At 41.5% G+C, this 19,068-nt stretch overlaps 1 protein-coding gene across 3 annotated transcripts in view; it reads left to right on the top strand.

Moving 5' to 3' along the window:
- Positions 1–226: 226 nt before the first annotated feature.
- The window catches only part of AHCYL1 (adenosylhomocysteinase like 1), a 42,144-nt gene continuing 23,302 nt past the window's right edge, over positions 227–19,068 (top strand). The window contains exon 1 of one of the 3 annotated variants that reach the window (XM_007449300.1): positions 227–712. In XM_007449300.1, coding sequence (XP_007449362.1) covers positions 593–712 — 120 coding nt within the window. In that variant the 5' untranslated portion in view covers positions 227–592. Of the gene's footprint in view, positions 713–1,049; positions 1,096–19,068 lie in introns of those variants that run through there. The other 2 variants (XM_007449301.1, XM_007449302.1) reach the window with 2 other exon arrangements.

Raw genomic sequence — 19,068 nt, 5'->3', positions numbered from 1 at the left:
CTCACAAGCATCCCTATGCCCTTCTGAGACCATTCCTGGAACCCCGCAGTCCGAAGGCCCTCCAGTTCCGCGGCAACCTTGCAGGAACCACGCGCCGCTCACAAGGCTAATGGCGCCACCTGGCGGTACAAAGGGCCCGGCTCACCCCTGGAGCTTCTTCCCGAGCGAGCTAGGAAAAGGGGTGGCTTCGGCGGCCCAGACCAGAGTGGTGACGTCATGACAGAGCGCCGTTTCTCCCCGCCTCTCCCCTGCCCGCCGGGAGCTGCCAGTACTCGACGTGGCGTCACCGCCCTCTACCCTTACTTTGCGTGCGTGTTTGCGTGCGGCGGAGGTGGTGGCGCGGGCCGGTCGGAGCTCCGTGTTGCTTGCTTCTGGTGCTCCTGTCGCTGCCGTCGCTGTCCGGCTGTCCTGGACGGCCGAGCGGACGAGGCGCCGGCCCCAGCACCTCAGCACCGGACGCGGCTCGGCGCGGGGCCCCGCCTGGAGGGTGGGCGAGCGCGTGTCGGAGGGTGCCGCGCGGGTAGGCGGGCGGGTGCCCGTAAGGGAAGGAGGCGGGGGCGGCGGGTCAGCCGCGGCCCGGGCCGGCCGGGGGATGTCGATGCCTGACGCGATGCCGCTGCCCGGTGTCGGGGAGGAGCTGAAGCAGGCCAAGGAGATTGAGGACGCCGAGAAGTACTCCTTCATGGCCACCGTCACCAAGGCGCCCAAGAAGGTGCGGGGGGCTCTGGGTGGCGGCAGGGGTCCGGGCCGGGGCCTCGCCGAAGGGGCGCGAGCGAGCTCCGGGCCCGGGTCCAGCTAGTTCGGGACTTAAGGGGCAAGGTTTGAGGGACCCGGGACGACGGAGGTGGTGTGAGGGGTGGAGGGTGAGCGGCCCCAGGCCTATCCCGAGCTGGAAAGGCAGACCCTGACCTCACTTTCCTTTGTCCCTCGGCCCAAGTCCTCCGGGATCTTTTCGAAACCCGACAGGGCCGGGCCTTAAATTTGCGGCTGACTTTTCCTGGATGAAGGGCCTCGAAGACGGGAGTGGGAGGGGGTGAACGAAGTGACCCCAGTGACCAGTCTCGGGATGAGGGTGTACGGGAAGTCTCCTCTCAGGTGAGTGTGAAAATCTGATAGTGCTTCTTTGGGAGCAGTGGCCGGCTTATCCAACAACTGCGTGCGATCTTGGAGGCAAGATGAAAAAAATGCGTGGAGCTAGCTCTTTTGTGCAGGTGAAAACGATGAGGGCAGCATGAAATTGAAAAGAAAACTGATTTTCATCGTCTGTGGTCGTCTAGTTTAGACATATTTAAGAAATTAATCTTTGGAGGTTGGTGACAGCAGATACTGTCATGGATACAGGTTGATTGTAGAGTCATGTGAATAGATCACTTAGGCATCCCTTGAGAAAGGAGCTTGGGTGGGTTGGAGGGGTGGGTGGGAAGGAACGATTGCTCATTCTTTACTGCACTTAGTGAGGCGGAACAAGTTTAGTCTGTTGTGCTGTGGGTTGAACTCTAAAGGACATCCTTCTAATTCTCTTATTGTGAAAGATTAAATGACAGACTTTGGAGGTTTTAATCTAACCAGCTCTCTGAGTGGTGGAATTGGGATCCCTAGTGCTTTCTGAGCATTTTCTGCCAAACACATCTTGATTTTCCACATAACTGGTACCCAGTTAACAGTAGACCAGAGAACCTTTGCAGAGAGGTGACCTTTCTGAAACCAGTTAAGAACCTGGATAAATATTTCCCTCCTATATAAAGACAGAGAGTCTCAAGGCTATCTCTTCCTGCAGTGTTTGATGGGATGCACTGCTTGTATAAGCTGCACAAAGCAAGGTTTGCAGGAATAGTTACAGTCGTTCAGGCTGAACTAGGTAAGCTGTCATAAGTGGGAGATGATTTTTTCTTTCTTTTAAGGAAATTAACCTACCAGTCCAGAAATCAAATGCAGGGTTGAAAAGACAGGTCACCATTGTGTGCTTTAGCTCTGTCTTCCCACAAAATTTAGATCTTACCAATAGAATGCCTAAAAAAAGTTTGTAGAAGATCCCTTGATTCTAAGAAGTCTGACTGACCTTATTTTTAGTGCTCTCAGTTCAGCTGACTGCTTTGTTGGAGCAGTAAACCTTTGTAATCTGCACTATGTGGAGACAAAGTTACAGTCTTTATAAGCTAATGGAATATGGGTGGTACCTGTGATGAGTTAGGGGAAAAAATGGGAAATCCCTGGTAACCTAATTCCCTGAACTCTTCCTCTCCCCATTAGCCTATTGTTTGTCTAGTTCTTCAGGGATTAGGCATCTTTTTTTTTACTTGCCTTTCTTTTAGTAAGGCTTTGTTTCTGAAGGTGCCACTATTAATAAGACAAAGTTTGTATTGTAGATTGTAGACTCCATAAAGGCAGAGACTTGTGTTCACCATTGTATCTGTTGTGCCTAGCTCTGTACCTAGCATATAGTAGGTACTCAAATAGTAATTGTCCATCTGGCTAACTAGTAATTGAGATGTCTTTATGGCTGCCTACCAGGAATAAATTTTCTTCTTTTCTTACAAGGAGAAATGTTGCTAATGTGAACTATTGTCAGGCCAAGTGCTAATGATTTTAGAGACTCATTCCATTAGCTGAAAGGAGTGGTCTCTGCCAGGAATGTGGGAAGACCCTGTTGTAAGTTCCATTTGCTGGTAAATGTACCCCTGTGTTTCTTATTAATCTTGCTCTTTCTGAGCTTTGTTGTTTAGTATTTACACAGCACTTTGTATTAAAGTGCTTTATGATGACTAATTTCCCTTCCCCTAGTGATGATGAACGGCATTTATCTAGTTAATGAGTTGATCGAGGACTAGTCAAGGTCACATTGCAAGTCCTAAGTAATCTGTTTTTTCATAACTTCAGCAGAATCAGACATAATGACTTAAGTCACTTTTGTACCTCTGCCATGTGTTGATAATGTGAGAAAGCATGAGCAAAGTAAGAGGAAAAAATTTTATCTTGGCATGTATTGAATGGTGTGAGAAAAGGCCTCTTCAAATAGTGCTGTCCTTTGCCTGTGAGGATTCCAGCGTGGCTCTAGACCAAGTAATCCTTGGATCATTCCAAGCCCTGAGGCCCCTCAGGAAATGAGGACATTTCTGGTGCCAGTCAAGGCTATAGGTTACTTCAGGGTGACCTTGATGGTCTTCAGTCAGAACAGATTCCATTGTAACTAGTGAAGTTTTATTCACTTTAGGATAGACTAGATGTCGTTTAACTAAAAGCATAGATAGCAAGATTCTTCAACTATAATCACAACTTACTCATTTTTGTATGCGCCGGGATCTACCACAGTAGTGTGTAGATAATAGGACTTGTTTTGGTTTGATTCAGAGCTTGATCTGAGTGTCAAAAAGCCAGCTTAATGGGTACCACCTTGAGCAAGTGAGCTTCTGTGCCTCAGTTTCCTCATCTGCCAAATAAGTGCTTTTTGTTTGGAACAAGTGCAGATAGGTGTGTGTTGGGAGCTAAGATAGCAAAAGTGGTTTTTAAAAAGAAGTCCTTTAGCATACTTACACTCCCTGCCTTTAATGAGCATTTGAGGTGGCTTATAACACAGGACACACACAATATAGATGGGAAGTCCAAACTATAGAAAAAACGAAAAAAACATTGTCAACCCTGAGGGCTAAGACAGTGGACGAGGCTGATCATCACATGCAACTCTAAGCTTCCTAGGAGCCAGAGGATAAAAGGAATCACAATTATAGTCTCATTAGCAGACATGGGAAATGATACACACCACTTCCTCAGGGAGACAACTTCTGCTGGTAGTAAGTTCTAAAGGAAATTTTCATAGGACAGTATTAATAGCTATAGTATTGATTCCCATGTTAAGGCTCGTTCATGAATGTCACTGGTGCTTTCAGATGGAACTGCCAGGAAAATCTGGGAGAGAAAAGGAGTCCTTGAGTTGTAAGGGCGGTGTACATTGTACCACAGCTGAAGAGAATCCTTGTTTAATGTTGGCAGTTATCAGTCAAACCAAACAAGTCAGCTAGTTCCCCATCATAACTGGGTATTTATCCCTCTTTTTCTGCTACTTCGTGTTACAGCTGTGATATTTGTCCTTGGGCCTTTGGAAATTGACATTGTGTCAAGTTGTTGTTTTTTTTCATAGAATAAACCCAAGCTTGTTGATGAAAACCTTGTAAGATAGACATGTTTCTCTGGAAGGTCTATCAGAGCATCTGTACGAACATTTGGGGTGACTTTCTAGAGTGATACCTTAGGCATTTGACCTAGGATCTATACAGTCAGACCTTTACCACCAGCACAATAGGGGAAAGGAGAAAAAGAACACAACAGAACAATTTTGCTTGTAGGATATTCTTTGTAGGATATATTTGAATAAAGCATATATAGCACTAATTCATCAGAAGGGTCAGCTGAGACTTAGGAAGCATACCAGGTAGAGACCCAGTGGTAATGCTTAGATGTTTAGGATGATCCACTTCTTATCAGGATTATGTTATGGCTAATTCTTGGTGCAGTTTTTTGTTTTTGTTTGGTTTTGGTTTTGTTTTTTTGTGGTACGCGGGCCTCTCACTGCTGTGGCCTCTCCCGTTGCGGAGTACAGGCTCCGGACGTGCAAGTTCAGTGGCCATGGCTCACGGACTCAGCCGCTCCGTGGCATGTGGGATCTTCCCGGACCGGGGCACGAACCCGTGTCCCCCACATCAGCAGGCGGACTCTCAACCACTGCGCCACCAGGGAAGCCCTTGGTGCAGTTTTATAGAATTTACACCTGTACTTCTTAGATTCACTGAGAAGTGATTTGATAGGTTGACATTTCCTATCTTCTCCACATCATTAGTATCTCTTACTTCTCTTTAGAATGACTGCTGTTTTAGTGCCAGTCTTTGAACAGGAGTCAGAGGTGTAAGAAGATCCTATCAGAGGTGTAAGAAGATCCTATCTCTTTTAGATTTCTCCCCCAGATATTGATTACCTCTCTTTTTCTTATTTGATTCTGTTTAGTTCGTTAGGCACAGTTTCCATATTACTTTGTTGTAAGTTCCTTTAGATTTTTAACTTGTAGCAGAAATCTGTTCATTGTCTAGATACTTTGCTGGCAAGATTATAAATGTGTACCTTTTGTTTCATCAGGAAGGTATCATTTGGATCCAGTGTGTGTTACCCAATATAATATTCTTGTAAAGTTGTTTATAAAAGATATTTTGATACATAGAATCATGTAGATCTTTAGTTGCCTGTGCCTCCTAAAAGTTTACTCTGTCACCTCAAGTAGTTATAATCTGTAAATAAGCACCTTAATGCTCTCTTGGGGCTGTTATTTAAAGGAACTGGCCAATAAAGGAGAATCATTTATACCTATCTGTTTCTCAAGTTTGGAAATTTGAATATTAAATTTTATAAAGAAGGGCCAACCTTATACTGGGTATAATAATTCAGAATACATCACATTGAGGTGGCTCAGAGGCACCCCCCCTCATGTATGAAGAACAGTACATTTGCACAGACCTTAGTTTTTTCCTAAAATCCGAGAATCCAAGGTTAAAGACAGATTCTTACCACAAATTTTCCTTCCAACTCTTGTCAGCACTATCAGTGCCTTGCATATGGTAAGTAGTTAAAAATTCACATTGAATTGTGAATCCTGTTCTGATTCCGTATTTCCCTTTGACTCATTCAGGTAGTTCTCTTGCTATCCCACTGTTGTTTGGCTGTTACCTGAGACCTCTTTAACTTCCCCCTTTTTATTCTTAAAACTGTGAGGAGGAGGAGGAGTATGATGTAAGTTAAGCACTTGATTTTTGGAGTGAGGTTTACCTTCAGCCTCTACCATCTCAAAGTTGTGTGACCTTTGGACAAGCTGGGTGACTTAACCTGTTTGAGCCTCCATTTTTTTACCTGTGGAATGAGGAATAATGATAGTCCTACAAGATTGTTGAAGAGACTAGCATTTAGTAAATACTAATTAGTGTACTTATTCCTTTATAACTAGAGTGACCATATGTCCTGGTTTACCTGGTACAATTCAGGTTTATGCCTGTTATCCCAGCATGCTAGTCAATGAGTGCCTTCTTACACTCTGAAAAGTACCCTGCTTTATATGGAATTTCAAAATATTCTCAAAGAGCCAAAACAAAGATGTTTCTATTGGAATATCTTTTCAACAGGAAATTTCCCTGACAAAAATGTTATTTTATGTAGAGCTTACTCCAGTTGAACACTAGACTATTTGTTGAATTCCGGGAAGTACATAGACAGTGGGAGAGTTCAGAGCTTGTGCTGGAAATGAGGTATGTTCTACCTGACCACTCCCCCACCTCATTCCCCATAATGACAGTGTACCCATAGAATGTGGGCGTTTGTCAGACATTGGCCTGAGTCCAGGAGTTTATTTCCTCAACCTGTAATAGTTTGGGAGTCTTTCCAAACTAGAATCTTTGAATCACATGAAACAATTCCAAAGGCTCATCTGAGCTGTGACCTTATGTTTGTATATGGTCACCTTCAGATCCCAGGCCTGTGTACTCCAACTCCCTCACACCCACTCAGGTACTGTTTCTCTCTGCTCTAAACAGCCTGCTCTTAATTATGTGTAACTGATTTTCTCTTGCAGAAATATGTGGCCTTTGCTCCATAGCAGTTACAGATCTAGGGTGGAGCACCCTTTGCCTTTGTTAACACTCATACTGGTTTCATTTTTGTTCCTATCTCTGTTCAGTTTTTCTAAAGGATTCAGTCAGGTGCCTTAATCTCAGAATGTATATAATGATTGGTACTGCTTAGCAATATACAGTGGGGCTTAATCATTTACTACCCAAACAGGACACAGAATAAAACAGTGTAATGAACTACTGATGAAAGGTATTATATGGAATGCTGGGGAGAGATTGGGAAAGCACTTTGACAGAACCGACAGTCTAGGACGGCAAAGCATGTTCCTGCTTTCTTGGCTTGAAAGCCCCAATGCCTCAGCTAATGTGCCTCTGTACTTAACTTCTAGGGCTTAATGGGCTTAAAGTGTTTTCCTTTACCAGCCCAAACCAGTTCAGTTCTTTTAAAATGGACACCCTGTACTTAGTTGTGTGCTAGCGGTGAGGCTTTAACGAGACGGGTTTGGGACTGCTCACTGTTCCATGCTGTTCATCTTGGACCTGCCTCAGGTTTAGTTCTTTACAATCTGAAGAACTGCCCAGCTAGAGCAAGCCCTGTTGTTTATGTATTTTACTCTCCTTTCCTGAGCCTGTGTGTGTACAGTGGCATCAGTGGAATCCCACTGCGCCTATGTGCTCAAGGTGCCAAGGAAAATGCTAATGTGCTGATCTGCAGTGTGCGCAGCTCTCTGAGCTGGATGGTGAACTGGTGAGTAGCAGAATGAAGGGGCTGAAGGCCTGGAGCAGATGAGTATAACCATGTGCCATTCATTTTGGCCTCCTGAATGAAGCTGTTCATACCACTGTGTTTTGAGCAGTGTCAGGAGTTTGGAAGTTCTGTTTTTAATAAATGGCTCCTACTCTTCTAGTACTTATTAATTGTATTAAGGTGAACCTTTGAAGGACAGATTTCCATGGGTATTATAATGGGAATTACTTTTTCCCTTTACCCCAGGACTGGCTTGACTGCGAGTCAAAGTTTCGGGGCTATGACCTATTCCAATTATGGTTTTAGGATCCTGAAATCAAAAAGGAGACCTGTCAGGAAAGTCAGTAGGACAGATTCTGCTCTGCCCTCTTTGACCACCCCCACATTGTATCCTTACTCAAAGGCTTTAAGGAAAACCTTTTTGGGCTCTCATGACAGTTAGCTTTATTTTGGAGATGTAGAAAAGAGCTACTCGCTTCGAATTCTCAAACTGCACACCCTCCCCCCCCACCCCCGTCTCTGTTGTTAACTTCAGAAGGGAGGTCAATAAGTAGACAAATATGTGTGAAAGGTAGATAAATAGGTTTCTCTTTGGCCAGTGTGAGGGAATGCTCCTGAGATATTCACTGGATTAGAGACTCCAGAACAGTGGTTCCTAATCTTTTGAGTCACAGATCCCTTTTTAAAAATCTTATAAAAATCACTGTTCTTTCCTCGGCAAAATTCAGGAGCACAGAAACTTATACTTTCAGAGGATTTATGGGACTCCCTGAAACTCATCTCTGGATCCTGGCTTTAAAAGCCCTGATTTAGAAGGCCAGGCCTCTAAGCCATAGTATCTCTCTCCCTTACAGATCAAGAAACAGCTGAGATTAACTTTCCAGCTTGCAGCTTGTCCTTGGAACAAAGCTGAGGTTGTTGGTGTTCTTTTCACCCCCCTCTTTGGGATGCTCCTCAGCTTCCCAAGAGACTCATTATCAATGCCTTGAGGGTTCAACTGAGGAACTTAACGTTCACTGAGACCAGCGTTTCAGCAACTTTTGGGAGTTTTTGTACTATCTCAGCCCCATTGCTCTCATAGGAACTGTTGGTACCCCTAAATCTCCAGAGTTGATTCCATAGCAGTGTTTAGAATAGGGGACTCACTAGACTGAGTATCAAAACTAAACAAAATAATTTGCTCCTCTGTGTCTCTCAAAAATAGGTTTGATTTCAATGTAGTACTTCTCAGACTGTTTTCAGGACAGACGGTGATATCTGAATCTTACTTTTCATTTGATTTCTCTAGACCAACAGTATTAAGGACAAGGACCATATCCCATACATATGTATAATATGTAGGGCCTGGTACATAATACTGACAATAATTGTTTACTGAGTAAAGTATTTTGAGATGCTTGTCCCTAGGAGGAAGTGAGTTGGACTCACATGGTGGCGTTGCCTCACTTTCCCCTTCAGCTGGCCAGTGTTGTTTTTCTAACTTAGACCCCCTCCCACGTGAGTGATAATGGAGTACCAAGAACTGCAGGTGAGAAATTGATGAGAATTTCTAACAGCTTAGTAGATCCCTTTATAATGCCAGAAATAGGTAAGAGATTCTTTGGGCTAAGATTTGAGAATCTTAGTCCAGTAGCATGAGAACCACAAGGCAGTAGGCCGGAAGCTTAGAGGTGTCCTTATGACATAATGGGAAAGGTAATTTGAATTTCCCACCAAGTTTGAAACCCTTAGCATTAGGGACACTGCCCACAGTTGAAACTGGTATTCTGGTTTACTCTTGATTTAAGCTTACTCTTAGGGTGTTTGAGATTTGGGGGCCAGTGATGAGTTGAACAGTTTCATTTTGGAATCTGTGTTGGAATCATAAAAGTAATAAACAGCAGCTCTGCCTGGCAGTGCTGAGCAAACTTCTGATTCTTCTCATTCTGCAACCCTGGCTGCCTCTTCTGCACCAAAGGCTGAGCTCAGCGCTCAAAAGCTATATGTGCCATTGTCTTTGAAACACACCTTCAGAATCACAGTCTTCAGGGAACTGGGCCAGTGCTTGCCCTAATCAGGAGCTTGGGCTCTGGTTGGCACTGAGAATTCTGTGTAGGTTGTTTCCCCACAGTATGTAACCTAGGCAGGATTCAGGGGAATGGGGGACCTCCAGAATTTTGCTGCTTTGGAAGTAGAAGTCTGTGCTTTGTAGAAATGGCAAGTGTGTTCAGTTTTTCCGGTAACTAATTCAGTTTCCTGTGGGTGGCCAGGTGGCATCCAGCCTCTAATTCAGTACTTGAGTTTTTAGTGTCCAGAGCACCAGACTTCTTTGCAAGCAAGACATGAAGATTCCCAGTGTTCAGCTCTTATAGAGAATAGCCCAGCTGGCTTGTCATGCTGGACTAGATGAATTGTGAATGTTAATTATACTGATCAATACAGTGGCCTTGGTAACAGGCTTGTAGCTGCTGTAGAATCTGTTTACTTCTGGTTTGTAACAGAGAAGAGACCAAGCTGGTTGGGAACATGGTGTTCTAAGTGTAAGTCCAAGGAAGATGCATACTGGATAGACTGACCCTGCGGCACCCCTTCCCCGGGACTTCCCAGAGGGAAACATTACTCTGCTGGTGGTTTCTGTTCTTATTTGCCAGTTGAGAATTAATTGAGGTTGGAAAAGGCTTGGTTTTTAATTTGGTGGAGTGAAGAATGTTTACAAATCAGAAAGGTTAAGAAGGAGAGCACGGGGCTGGGGGGTGGTGGTAGGGGGGATGAATTGGGAGATTAGGATTGACATATATACACTAATATGTATAAAATAGATAATAAGAACCCTGTATAAAAAATAAAATTCAAAAATAAAAATAAATTTAAAAAGAGCACCTATGTTGAGAAGGCACCTCATTTCTCTAGTTTGTAATTAGGAGTGGAGAGTTGATGGGATTAGTTTCAACCCTTGCATTCAGGAGAAGGAAGCTCTCCTATTTGGGGAGTAGAGGGTTCAGAATTCTGCACATTCTTTTCTGACTTCACGGGGAGGGGATTAGCTGAGCACTGGGCATGTTTGGAATGAGAAGACCTTGCCAATTTTTACTGAATTTGGACCAACGCATTGTAAAAATACAGTCTCTCTTCCTCAGACGGGCTCTTTGTCATGCTCTCCTAAACCCTTGTGGATCCATCTGAATGACTGTCTGTAGCTGACAGATGGAGTTGGTATTAAAAGCAGATTTTCTACTTCCTTGGCCTTATTTGTTTTATTTCTGTACAAGACTAACTCATTTGTTCCCTGTGTTCCTTGAGTCACTTTATCAAGAGCCTGGTAAACTCCATGTGCTTGTGTTTGCTTTTTCAGATCCTGCTTAGATTGTCTCAGATCAGTCCTCCTCATGGAGTGGGAAGGAGTAAAAGCTAGGGAGCTAGCTAGGGAGTCACCTAGGGAGCTTTTTCAAAATATTCGTAACCGGGTCCCTAACCTAGACCTACTTAATCAGAATGGGGAGGGGTTGAGAGTAAGGGGCAGGTGGAAAATGGGATGGTATGTACATTTTGGAGCAGCTTTCTCAGCTAAACTTGAGAGATCCCAGATTTAGAACCACTCTTTTAGATTATCTAGCAAGGCTAGCCAAAATTGTTGTGAAATCTGCTATTTGGATGGTAATGCAGCCACCACCTATCTCGGATGACTTTGGCCATGAGGGAAATCTTGTGCCCCATAAAAGAGGTCCTGAAAATAGCCTATACTTACTCTTCTTTTCCAAGGTGTACAGAGTAAGCCATAACCAGAAATCACGCATCCCTGTCAACTCAAGGTTGAGCATCTACTGTGTCCCTGGACCTGTGCTGGCTGCTTGGGATACATCAGTGAACAAGACAAAGGTCCATATCTATCCTGTGGCATTTACATTCTTAGGAGGTTATTATTTGAGTCATGTGAGTCTGGTGTAGTGGTCCCAACTGTTTGGAGTTTAGAGCCCTATCAGAGCTGTGCTTATCTTCCAGAAAAATTACATATATGTAACAATTTGCATATAAGAGGGAGTTGGCAGCCTGAAACCCATCCATGGATCCCAGGCTAAAAACCTAGACAGCTTGCTTGCCTAGAATTGCTTAATGTCGTGATTGGGATAAAGCAAGGTCATGAGTTTAGGTGTATGGGCATTTTATCTCCTAGCAGGACTGGATTGTGGTTTCTTCATCTGTATAGCCAAGGCAATTTGCCAAGAACTCAAGGGTGTCTCTAGAAAAAGTACAAGGAATGGCTAGACCTCCACTAAACCAATAGCATTTCTTTAGTCTGTGTTCTCTTTGAAATGTCAAGAATGACTTTGACTCTCTGTCCTCATCTCTATTTTCTGGTTAGCTGAGCTTCTTGGACTCAATAGATTACAAATCAGGTCAGAATATGAGAATTTCCTTAACATGATAATTTATATTGTGAATTCCTGGATTAAGATAGTAAAATTATAAAGATCGTGAGAGTACTTTTTAGTGAAATTCTGGCTTCAAAACATAGAAAATCACAGAAGGAGTTGATTGAGGGACTGAGGAAATAGCCAAAGAGTAAAAGATCAGAGAAAGATGATAGGAAAAAACGGGCAGAGCTCAGAAAGACAATTAACTAAGCTGGTAAGCCAAGTAGCCAGGAGAGCACTTTCCTCCTGAGGCCGAAGTGAAGAGATTTGAGACCCAGACAAAAGATTCCTTTTTAGTCCTGAAGGGGTCTGTCACTATTGCTTTATTATCAAATAGACGTTAGGGTAAAAAGGGGAGGGTAGATAAGGCTTTGCTTTATTTATACCAATATTAGTATGTCTCTATCCCTAGAAAAGTTGGTGTTTGACTCGAATGAATGGCAGAACCATTCCTCAGAGTTAGTACAGTGTGTAACATGTACTACAGAAATATGAATGAAATTTCATTTGGGGCAACAGGAGAAAGAATTATGTAGAAAAGACACAGCCAGATTCAGAGATTGGAGCACAACGAGCTTGCAGAGTTCTATGCCAGTTCTACCTTTACCTCCCTGAAATCTGGCCTTTAGTATAACCACAGGCCAAGACCTCTTAAGGTGGTCTTTACAGGGATATTCTTGTTTCTCTGCCTAAGTCTAAGGAGAACTTTCCAGACCCACATTGAGGGGTTGCTGAATAAGTGCTGTATTCAAGGCCTTCCAGGCCAAACTTCTATAAATTCAGAGCCCGTTAGAGAACAGTACTCACAGTCCTCCCCAGAGGAGCCGGGAGGCTCTAGATGGTTCCAGTTGTAACTGCTCTCCAGCATATGGAAAAACTATTTTGCTGTGAAACCTTAACAACCTGCTATTTAATATAAAAGACATCTCATTGTTTGCTCAATGATGCATTAAAGTCAAAGCTACCTAATCTAGTAGAATATAATCATACCACCAATTATCTTTATTTTCTATTTTTAAAGAAGCCCTTTAAAATGATCAAAGGAATTTCAGACCTCACTTCCTGGGTCTGTTTAGATTTATTTTGAGGTTCTGTTCAGCTTATGAAGCTATATAGTTAAAACCTACTATTGAGTTTTTGGGAAAATTCTACTGTTCTTAAAAACCATATAGCCAGGATTTTTTTCTTTTTTCATTAAATGAGTACTTTATATAATGTCTACCATGGATATGAAACCAAGATTCAGTAATCACATATTATGTCAGTTAAGTCCAGAATACTTCAATAAAATTAATAACCTTACAAGAACTTTTTTTTTTTAGTTGTAGCAGAGTCAGAGAAGTACCAGAAAGTGGGAAAGCATCAGTGACAAAATGTGTCTTTATCTAAAAATTTTACTGGGAGGTTCCCAAATTTACTTATAGCTCATTTTGAATTGGGAAAATCCAACCTCACTAGATCTTTCAGACATGTTATAAAATGCAAGTGACTTGAAGTGGGTAGTGTTTGAGTGGTACACCACAGTTGAGAAAGGACTAGTAGAATGTTCTCAATTTAAGGGCATGTTCTCTAATTATACTGTTAGTGTGTGAAAGAAAAGTTCCCCCATCACTATTCTGCACAGGATAAATAAACGCTGATAAAAAGCACATTTAAAATATATTCTTTGCTGCATGTTTTAAAGCATCGTCATATCTTATGAAAATAGCCAGCAGGTTTCCAAGATAACCAGAAAAAAAAATCATTGGTCAGTTTTAACCATACCAAATTGAAAACCTCTGTGTATAAGTAAATACAGGTGGAGTTTTTTTTTTTTTTAAGGAAACATTTTTAATCTTACAGTACAGTACCTTGAAAAGTACAGTAGTACAGTACAGCAGCTGGCATACAGGGGCTGGCATTGAGTGAACAGGCAAGAAGAGTTACTGACTGGAGGAGGTGGGAGATGGGAGAGCTGAAGGATTTTCAGCAACAGGAGACAGAGGGCAAGGTGCAATTTCACTCAAATGCCTGACGTTGATGGCACAGGTTCTGGTTCCTTGCTGGATACAATTCTGTGTACCCTCTTGAAAAAACAATCCAGTGATGTCTGGGTAGTAGCTCTTTTTTTTCTCATCATAGTTAACACGGTAGCACTGGATTGCATTCTGAACATTCTGAAGGCTGCTGCAACCTTTGTGTACCATTCTATGTTCGGGTCCTGTGCCTCAAAAACTAACAGTGCCTCGTCAAATAAAGAAAGTTCCCTTGCCATTTCCTGGGTTGTGAATCTCTTTGGTTCTTCAGTTACTTCTTCCTCTTGTCGCTCCACTCTCTCAATTATTTTCACTTTTGTTTCCATCGTTATTGCTTGGCGCTTCTTAGCAGTACCAGCTACATCACTGCTGCTTTTACACTTGCTTCTGGACATCCAGGGCTTGAAATAAAGATACTGTACTACTGACTTCATACAGTGCTATACAGTAAAGTACACAAAAACACAGCCACTGGTAGGGGATGCACAACGTACGCCAGACACGTGAACTAACTTGCGTGATTGGACAAGCAAACACGTTCACATCTTTGAAAGTTGGCGACTTGAAGGTTTGTATGTAGGGGACTTACTATATTTTTTTAAGAGGCTCTGAAAGACTAGAGACACTAAGGATTGGAAGGTTTAAGAGTATCTAAAATTTAAATATTAAATCTTTCACACGAACTTCTCCTTACATGAAAGGTACTAAATAAATTACATTTAAATGTCCTACTTATATATTTTTTAAAAGTTCAGATATTTCTCATTTAAAAGAAAGCAGAAATTATTTAAAATACGAGCAGTAGGGATTTCTCTGGTGGTCCAGCGTTTAAGACTCGGAGGTTCCACTGCAGGGGTTGCGGGTTCGATCCCTGGTTGGGGAACTAAGATCCCGTATGCCGTGAGGTGCGGCCAAAAAAAAAAAAATGGGGTAGAGGGGTAAAGGATAAACTCTATATCCAATCCAAATTACATTAAAACCCAAATATAAAATACCAACAGAAGGGGCATTTTCCTAAAAGGAAGTAAATACTCACTATTGGGAGAAATCTACGTTGTAAGATATTTTCTTGCTTTGATATGGCTAAAAAATAAAAATAAATTTCATGTCTAAAATTTTAGGCTTATATAGTTATAAATATGTAATTCTACTTTATAGGTAGTTCGACTAGAGGAAATAAATTAGCACAATCATTTGAATTGGTTTATGTATCAGGTGGAGTTTTTAAATTGCTTTTGATTCCAATGGGAAGCTCACGGGTCATTTCTTTCATCAGAAAGTGTCAGGATTAGTTTGCTTGTACATTCTCCTCCTCCCCAATCCATCCCCAAAAGACAGTTGAAGCATATGCCAGAGTGGAGCTTTTTGCTTCCACAATGTTTGGGCTCTCCTATTCTCTCTTCACCCTTTCCAAGTCTAAGGAGCAGTATCTCTCAATGGCAATTCATTGGCAACTTAATACGACTTTTCTTTGCATCATTTCACTTCTCCCAAAACCAGTGTGGATTTTGGAACTGAGAGTTCTTTTCCCTCCCCAAAGCTCACCATGTTCAACTGATATTGTAAGTTCAGAAAGCTTTAGTGCAATAGTAGACTGTTCTGTAAACTAACCCCTTGAAAATAAAGGGGAACGCTGCTGTTTGCCCCAGCCTGTTACAAAAGAAGGATAATAGTACTGTTTTTGTAGGGAGGTTTTTTGTTTTTGTTTTGTTTTTTACTTAACTGGCTTTGTTGTTGTTGTTGTTAATGTTGGTAGCAAATTGCCTTGAGCAAGTCACTTAACTCCCACCCCTGTTCTGTTTAGTCATCTGTGAAGGGTAGATCCAGAAGTCAAAGGATTCCAGAATGTTTTGAAAATACAAATCCTCTACAAGAAAATCTTAGCCACAGCCACTAATGTTGAAGCAGGTGCTTATACTAGAAAGTCATAGAAATCTAGGCATTCAGGACCTTGGTTTTCACCATGCTACCAAGTGTGGATTTCAAACTGCTAATCAGCTTTAAGTAAAAAGTCCTAATTGAGTGCTCTCGGGTGGTTTTACTTGTTCTTTGTATGCCAAGATGTAAACAAAAATGGTTTGAAAAACATTTAGATCAGTGATATTCTAGCAGTGTTACTGGTAAAATTTGCTGAATAACTTTTCCTATACAAGAGTTGATTTTGGCTTTTGGTTTACCATACAGCCAAAAGCAAGAGACCTTTATCCTTGCTCATCTGTCTACTTTACTCATTAGAATATGCCTAATCAGAAAGTCATAGGTCAGGAAAACCCAAACTTTTGTCCTCAGGTCTGGGAGGCAGCGAGAATAGGGGGATTGTACTGTATTCATTCTGGAACAACAGGTAGCTCTTATTTTTCAATAGCTCCAAAGAAGTTTCGGCCTACAATTTCTTTCAACCAGCTTGTTTCTTGTAGGCTATCTAAGGTCATTATTTTATACTGAGACTTATCTAAAATTGAACATAAACACCTCAAGTTAGAACGTCAAGAAGGATGGCAAATACTGCCTCTCTACAATGAAAAATACAATTATGTTTTATTTATTTATTTTGGGCTGTGTTGGGTCTTCGTTGCTGCGCGCGGGCTTTCTCTAGTTGTGGCAAATGGGAGCTACTCTTTGTTGTGCTGTGCGTGCTTCTCATTGTGGTGGCTTCTCTTGTTGCTGAGCATGGGCTCTAGGTACAAGGGCTTTAGTAGTTGTGGCGCACAGGCTTAGTTGCTCCATGGCATGTGGGATCTTCCCGTACCGGGGCACGAACCCATGTCCCCTGCATCGTCAGGCGGACTCTCAACCACTGCGCCACCAGGGAACCCCTACAATCATGTTTTTGATGTGACTGATTATCTTTGATAGATTCTTGTCCATGTATTAGAAGCTTAATATTTTGTGTTTTGTTTTTAAGAGCTGTGGAAACTAAAGCTTGCTGCAGCTGATCTTTAAAGTGGTTTCACCTTGTCCTTTGAACTTGAAAATATCCAGTCTAACTACAGAATGGATTCTGAAGAGTCCCATTGACCCACTCACCTTTGGAAGCAATACCTGTTACTACATAGTATTTAACATTAGGTCTTTAAAGTCAGATAATGTTATTTAATATTGAATTTTGGTGGTTTTTTCCTCCCTTGAGCCTGTACTTGATGGGAAGCAGTGGATGGTGACTAAAAAAAAATGTCTCATTAACCTTTGTTGAGTATTAGTCTAGGGTTCTGAATGCTGACCCTCGTGGACTCAGCTGCTACTTATTGGGAGCTACTTGTATTTCTTCTGCCATATCACAGGTGGGATTCACTCACTCAAGTGAATATGTAAAGAAGGTTTAAATTTCTAAGATGTAATTGGCTTTCAAGTTTATTTAAGCTAGACTTCCAGATCAAGGAAGGAAGAATTGTTCTTATAACATCTCCAATCTTGTTCCAATTTGATAGGCTAAGAAATTACACAGATGGCATTTACTCAGTCTATGTGGCCACCTTCCAAAATGCCAGACTCCATCTTCCTTCTAGAGATATCCACTGATTACTTGCTTTCAGTGTTAACTTTTCTTCTCATAGCAATTTGTTTGAAGAATACAGATTTGCCTGATTTGTAAGCAGTTGTGTTTTCATCTTAAAGAATATCCCAGCATACTTTGCAGTAAGGTTTGCAAGTTTAACATCTTGTGAGCTTCACTTAAAATCAGTATTGGCTTTAAAGAGGACTGCGAATTAAGGCTAATGACTTTTTATTACAAACATGTAAGGTTTGTATATATGTGTAACCAGGCTTGGTCTTTCCTGACATTCAAGAATTGTTGATTCTTGTACTCTCTGAACCAATACAAAGTGATTTCCAAGTGAAAAAGAAAACAAGGTGCAGAATATTTTAGCATGCTACCTTTTGAGTAAGAAAGAGAGAGAAAATAAGAATATAAATACATATTTGCTTTTCCTACCTCAAAAAATGAACGTAAGAAGGCTAAACCAGAAATTAATGAAAATTGGGGAGAGTGGAACAGAGTTGGGGGGATAGGAATGGAAATGAGACTTCTCTGAGTATACCTTTAAAATTTTTGAGACGTGTTTTATATGTCAGAAAATAAAATTAAGAAAAAGGAAATCTTAAAATTGCATATAAACAGAAACAAATGAACCTAACTACATATCAGGAAGATTACACAATCACCCAGAAAAAAGTACTTTGACTATGCATACTCTTTGTGAAATATATTCTAAGGAAAAAAAGAACTTCAATGAAATATTGACACTTCACTGCATAGATTATTGTTAATAATAATATTAGCCTTGTAATTTTGAAATTATTTTATGTGTAGTATAGACTAAAGCAAATAAGTAAATATTGTATTGCTGTTAGAGACCAAGATTGTCACCATAAAAAAAAGATACAAATAGGAAAATTAAAAATTGAAAAATTGAAAAAAAGTATCAATATGAACTCATGAGTAAAACAAAAAAGATTAATTTCTCTCTCTACTGAAAGAACTTAGAAGCACTGACACCTCTCATAGCAACAGGCAGATATTATATCCAGATTTTAGTTTCTAAATACCTTTCCCCGCTGAAAGAAATCAGGGCTCCCTGGAGAAATGACTGATTCTAGGTCTGAAGCAGAGAAAGAACAAGATGAGCCTGGTATATCCTCTTATGTCAGAAAGAAAGGAATCATTTAAATGGGATCATGTCAAAAGAACAGAAGAGTCAGCTTAAAGGAGGCTCCCACTGGCCCAGTTTGGGACAATTGGAGCATTCAGTGCACTCATATAATTGAGTGTAACATATTGGATAAATAAAATATGAATGACACGTAAAAAAAAAAAGTGAAAGAGAAAGAAGAAAAGCTTTTCTTTACATGCCAGCCTAATATATGTGGAAAGAATGATAGGAATCATGATTCTATAAACCCCCCCCTCCCCAATATAATTGGCTCAGGCAAGGATTATGAACAGATGGTAAAGTCACTAGAGAACAGGACATTCACAGGCTGACAAGGATCACCCCACAAATTAACCTTTACTTGCAAAGGAGAAAATATTCCTTTCAAAGACTGACGTTCATCACTTTAACCAAGGGTTTCAGGTTAGCGAACCCAGTAGTGGAACAACCTGACTTTATGTGCCTCCTGATATGCTGCGAAGTAAAGTATACAACACCAACTATGAAATATTCTTGCCAAATTTTAACCTCTTTCTAATCAAACCCCAAAACTGAACATCCAGGTCACAGGAAGGAAACAGTCTGAAAAATTCAAAATATGGGAGAGGGCTTCCCTGGTGGTGCAGTGGTTGAGAGTCCCCCTGCCGATGCAGGGGACAC

The sequence above is a fragment of the Lipotes vexillifer genome, unplaced genomic scaffold (genome assembly GCF_000442215.2).
Source record: "Lipotes vexillifer unplaced genomic scaffold, Lipotes_vexillifer_v1.1 scaffold393, whole genome shotgun sequence".
Classification (NCBI taxonomy): domain Eukaryota; kingdom Metazoa; phylum Chordata; class Mammalia; order Artiodactyla; family Lipotidae; genus Lipotes; species Lipotes vexillifer.
The sequence above is the reverse complement of the archived record's forward strand: the minus strand, read 5'-3'. Positions and strand labels throughout refer to the sequence as shown.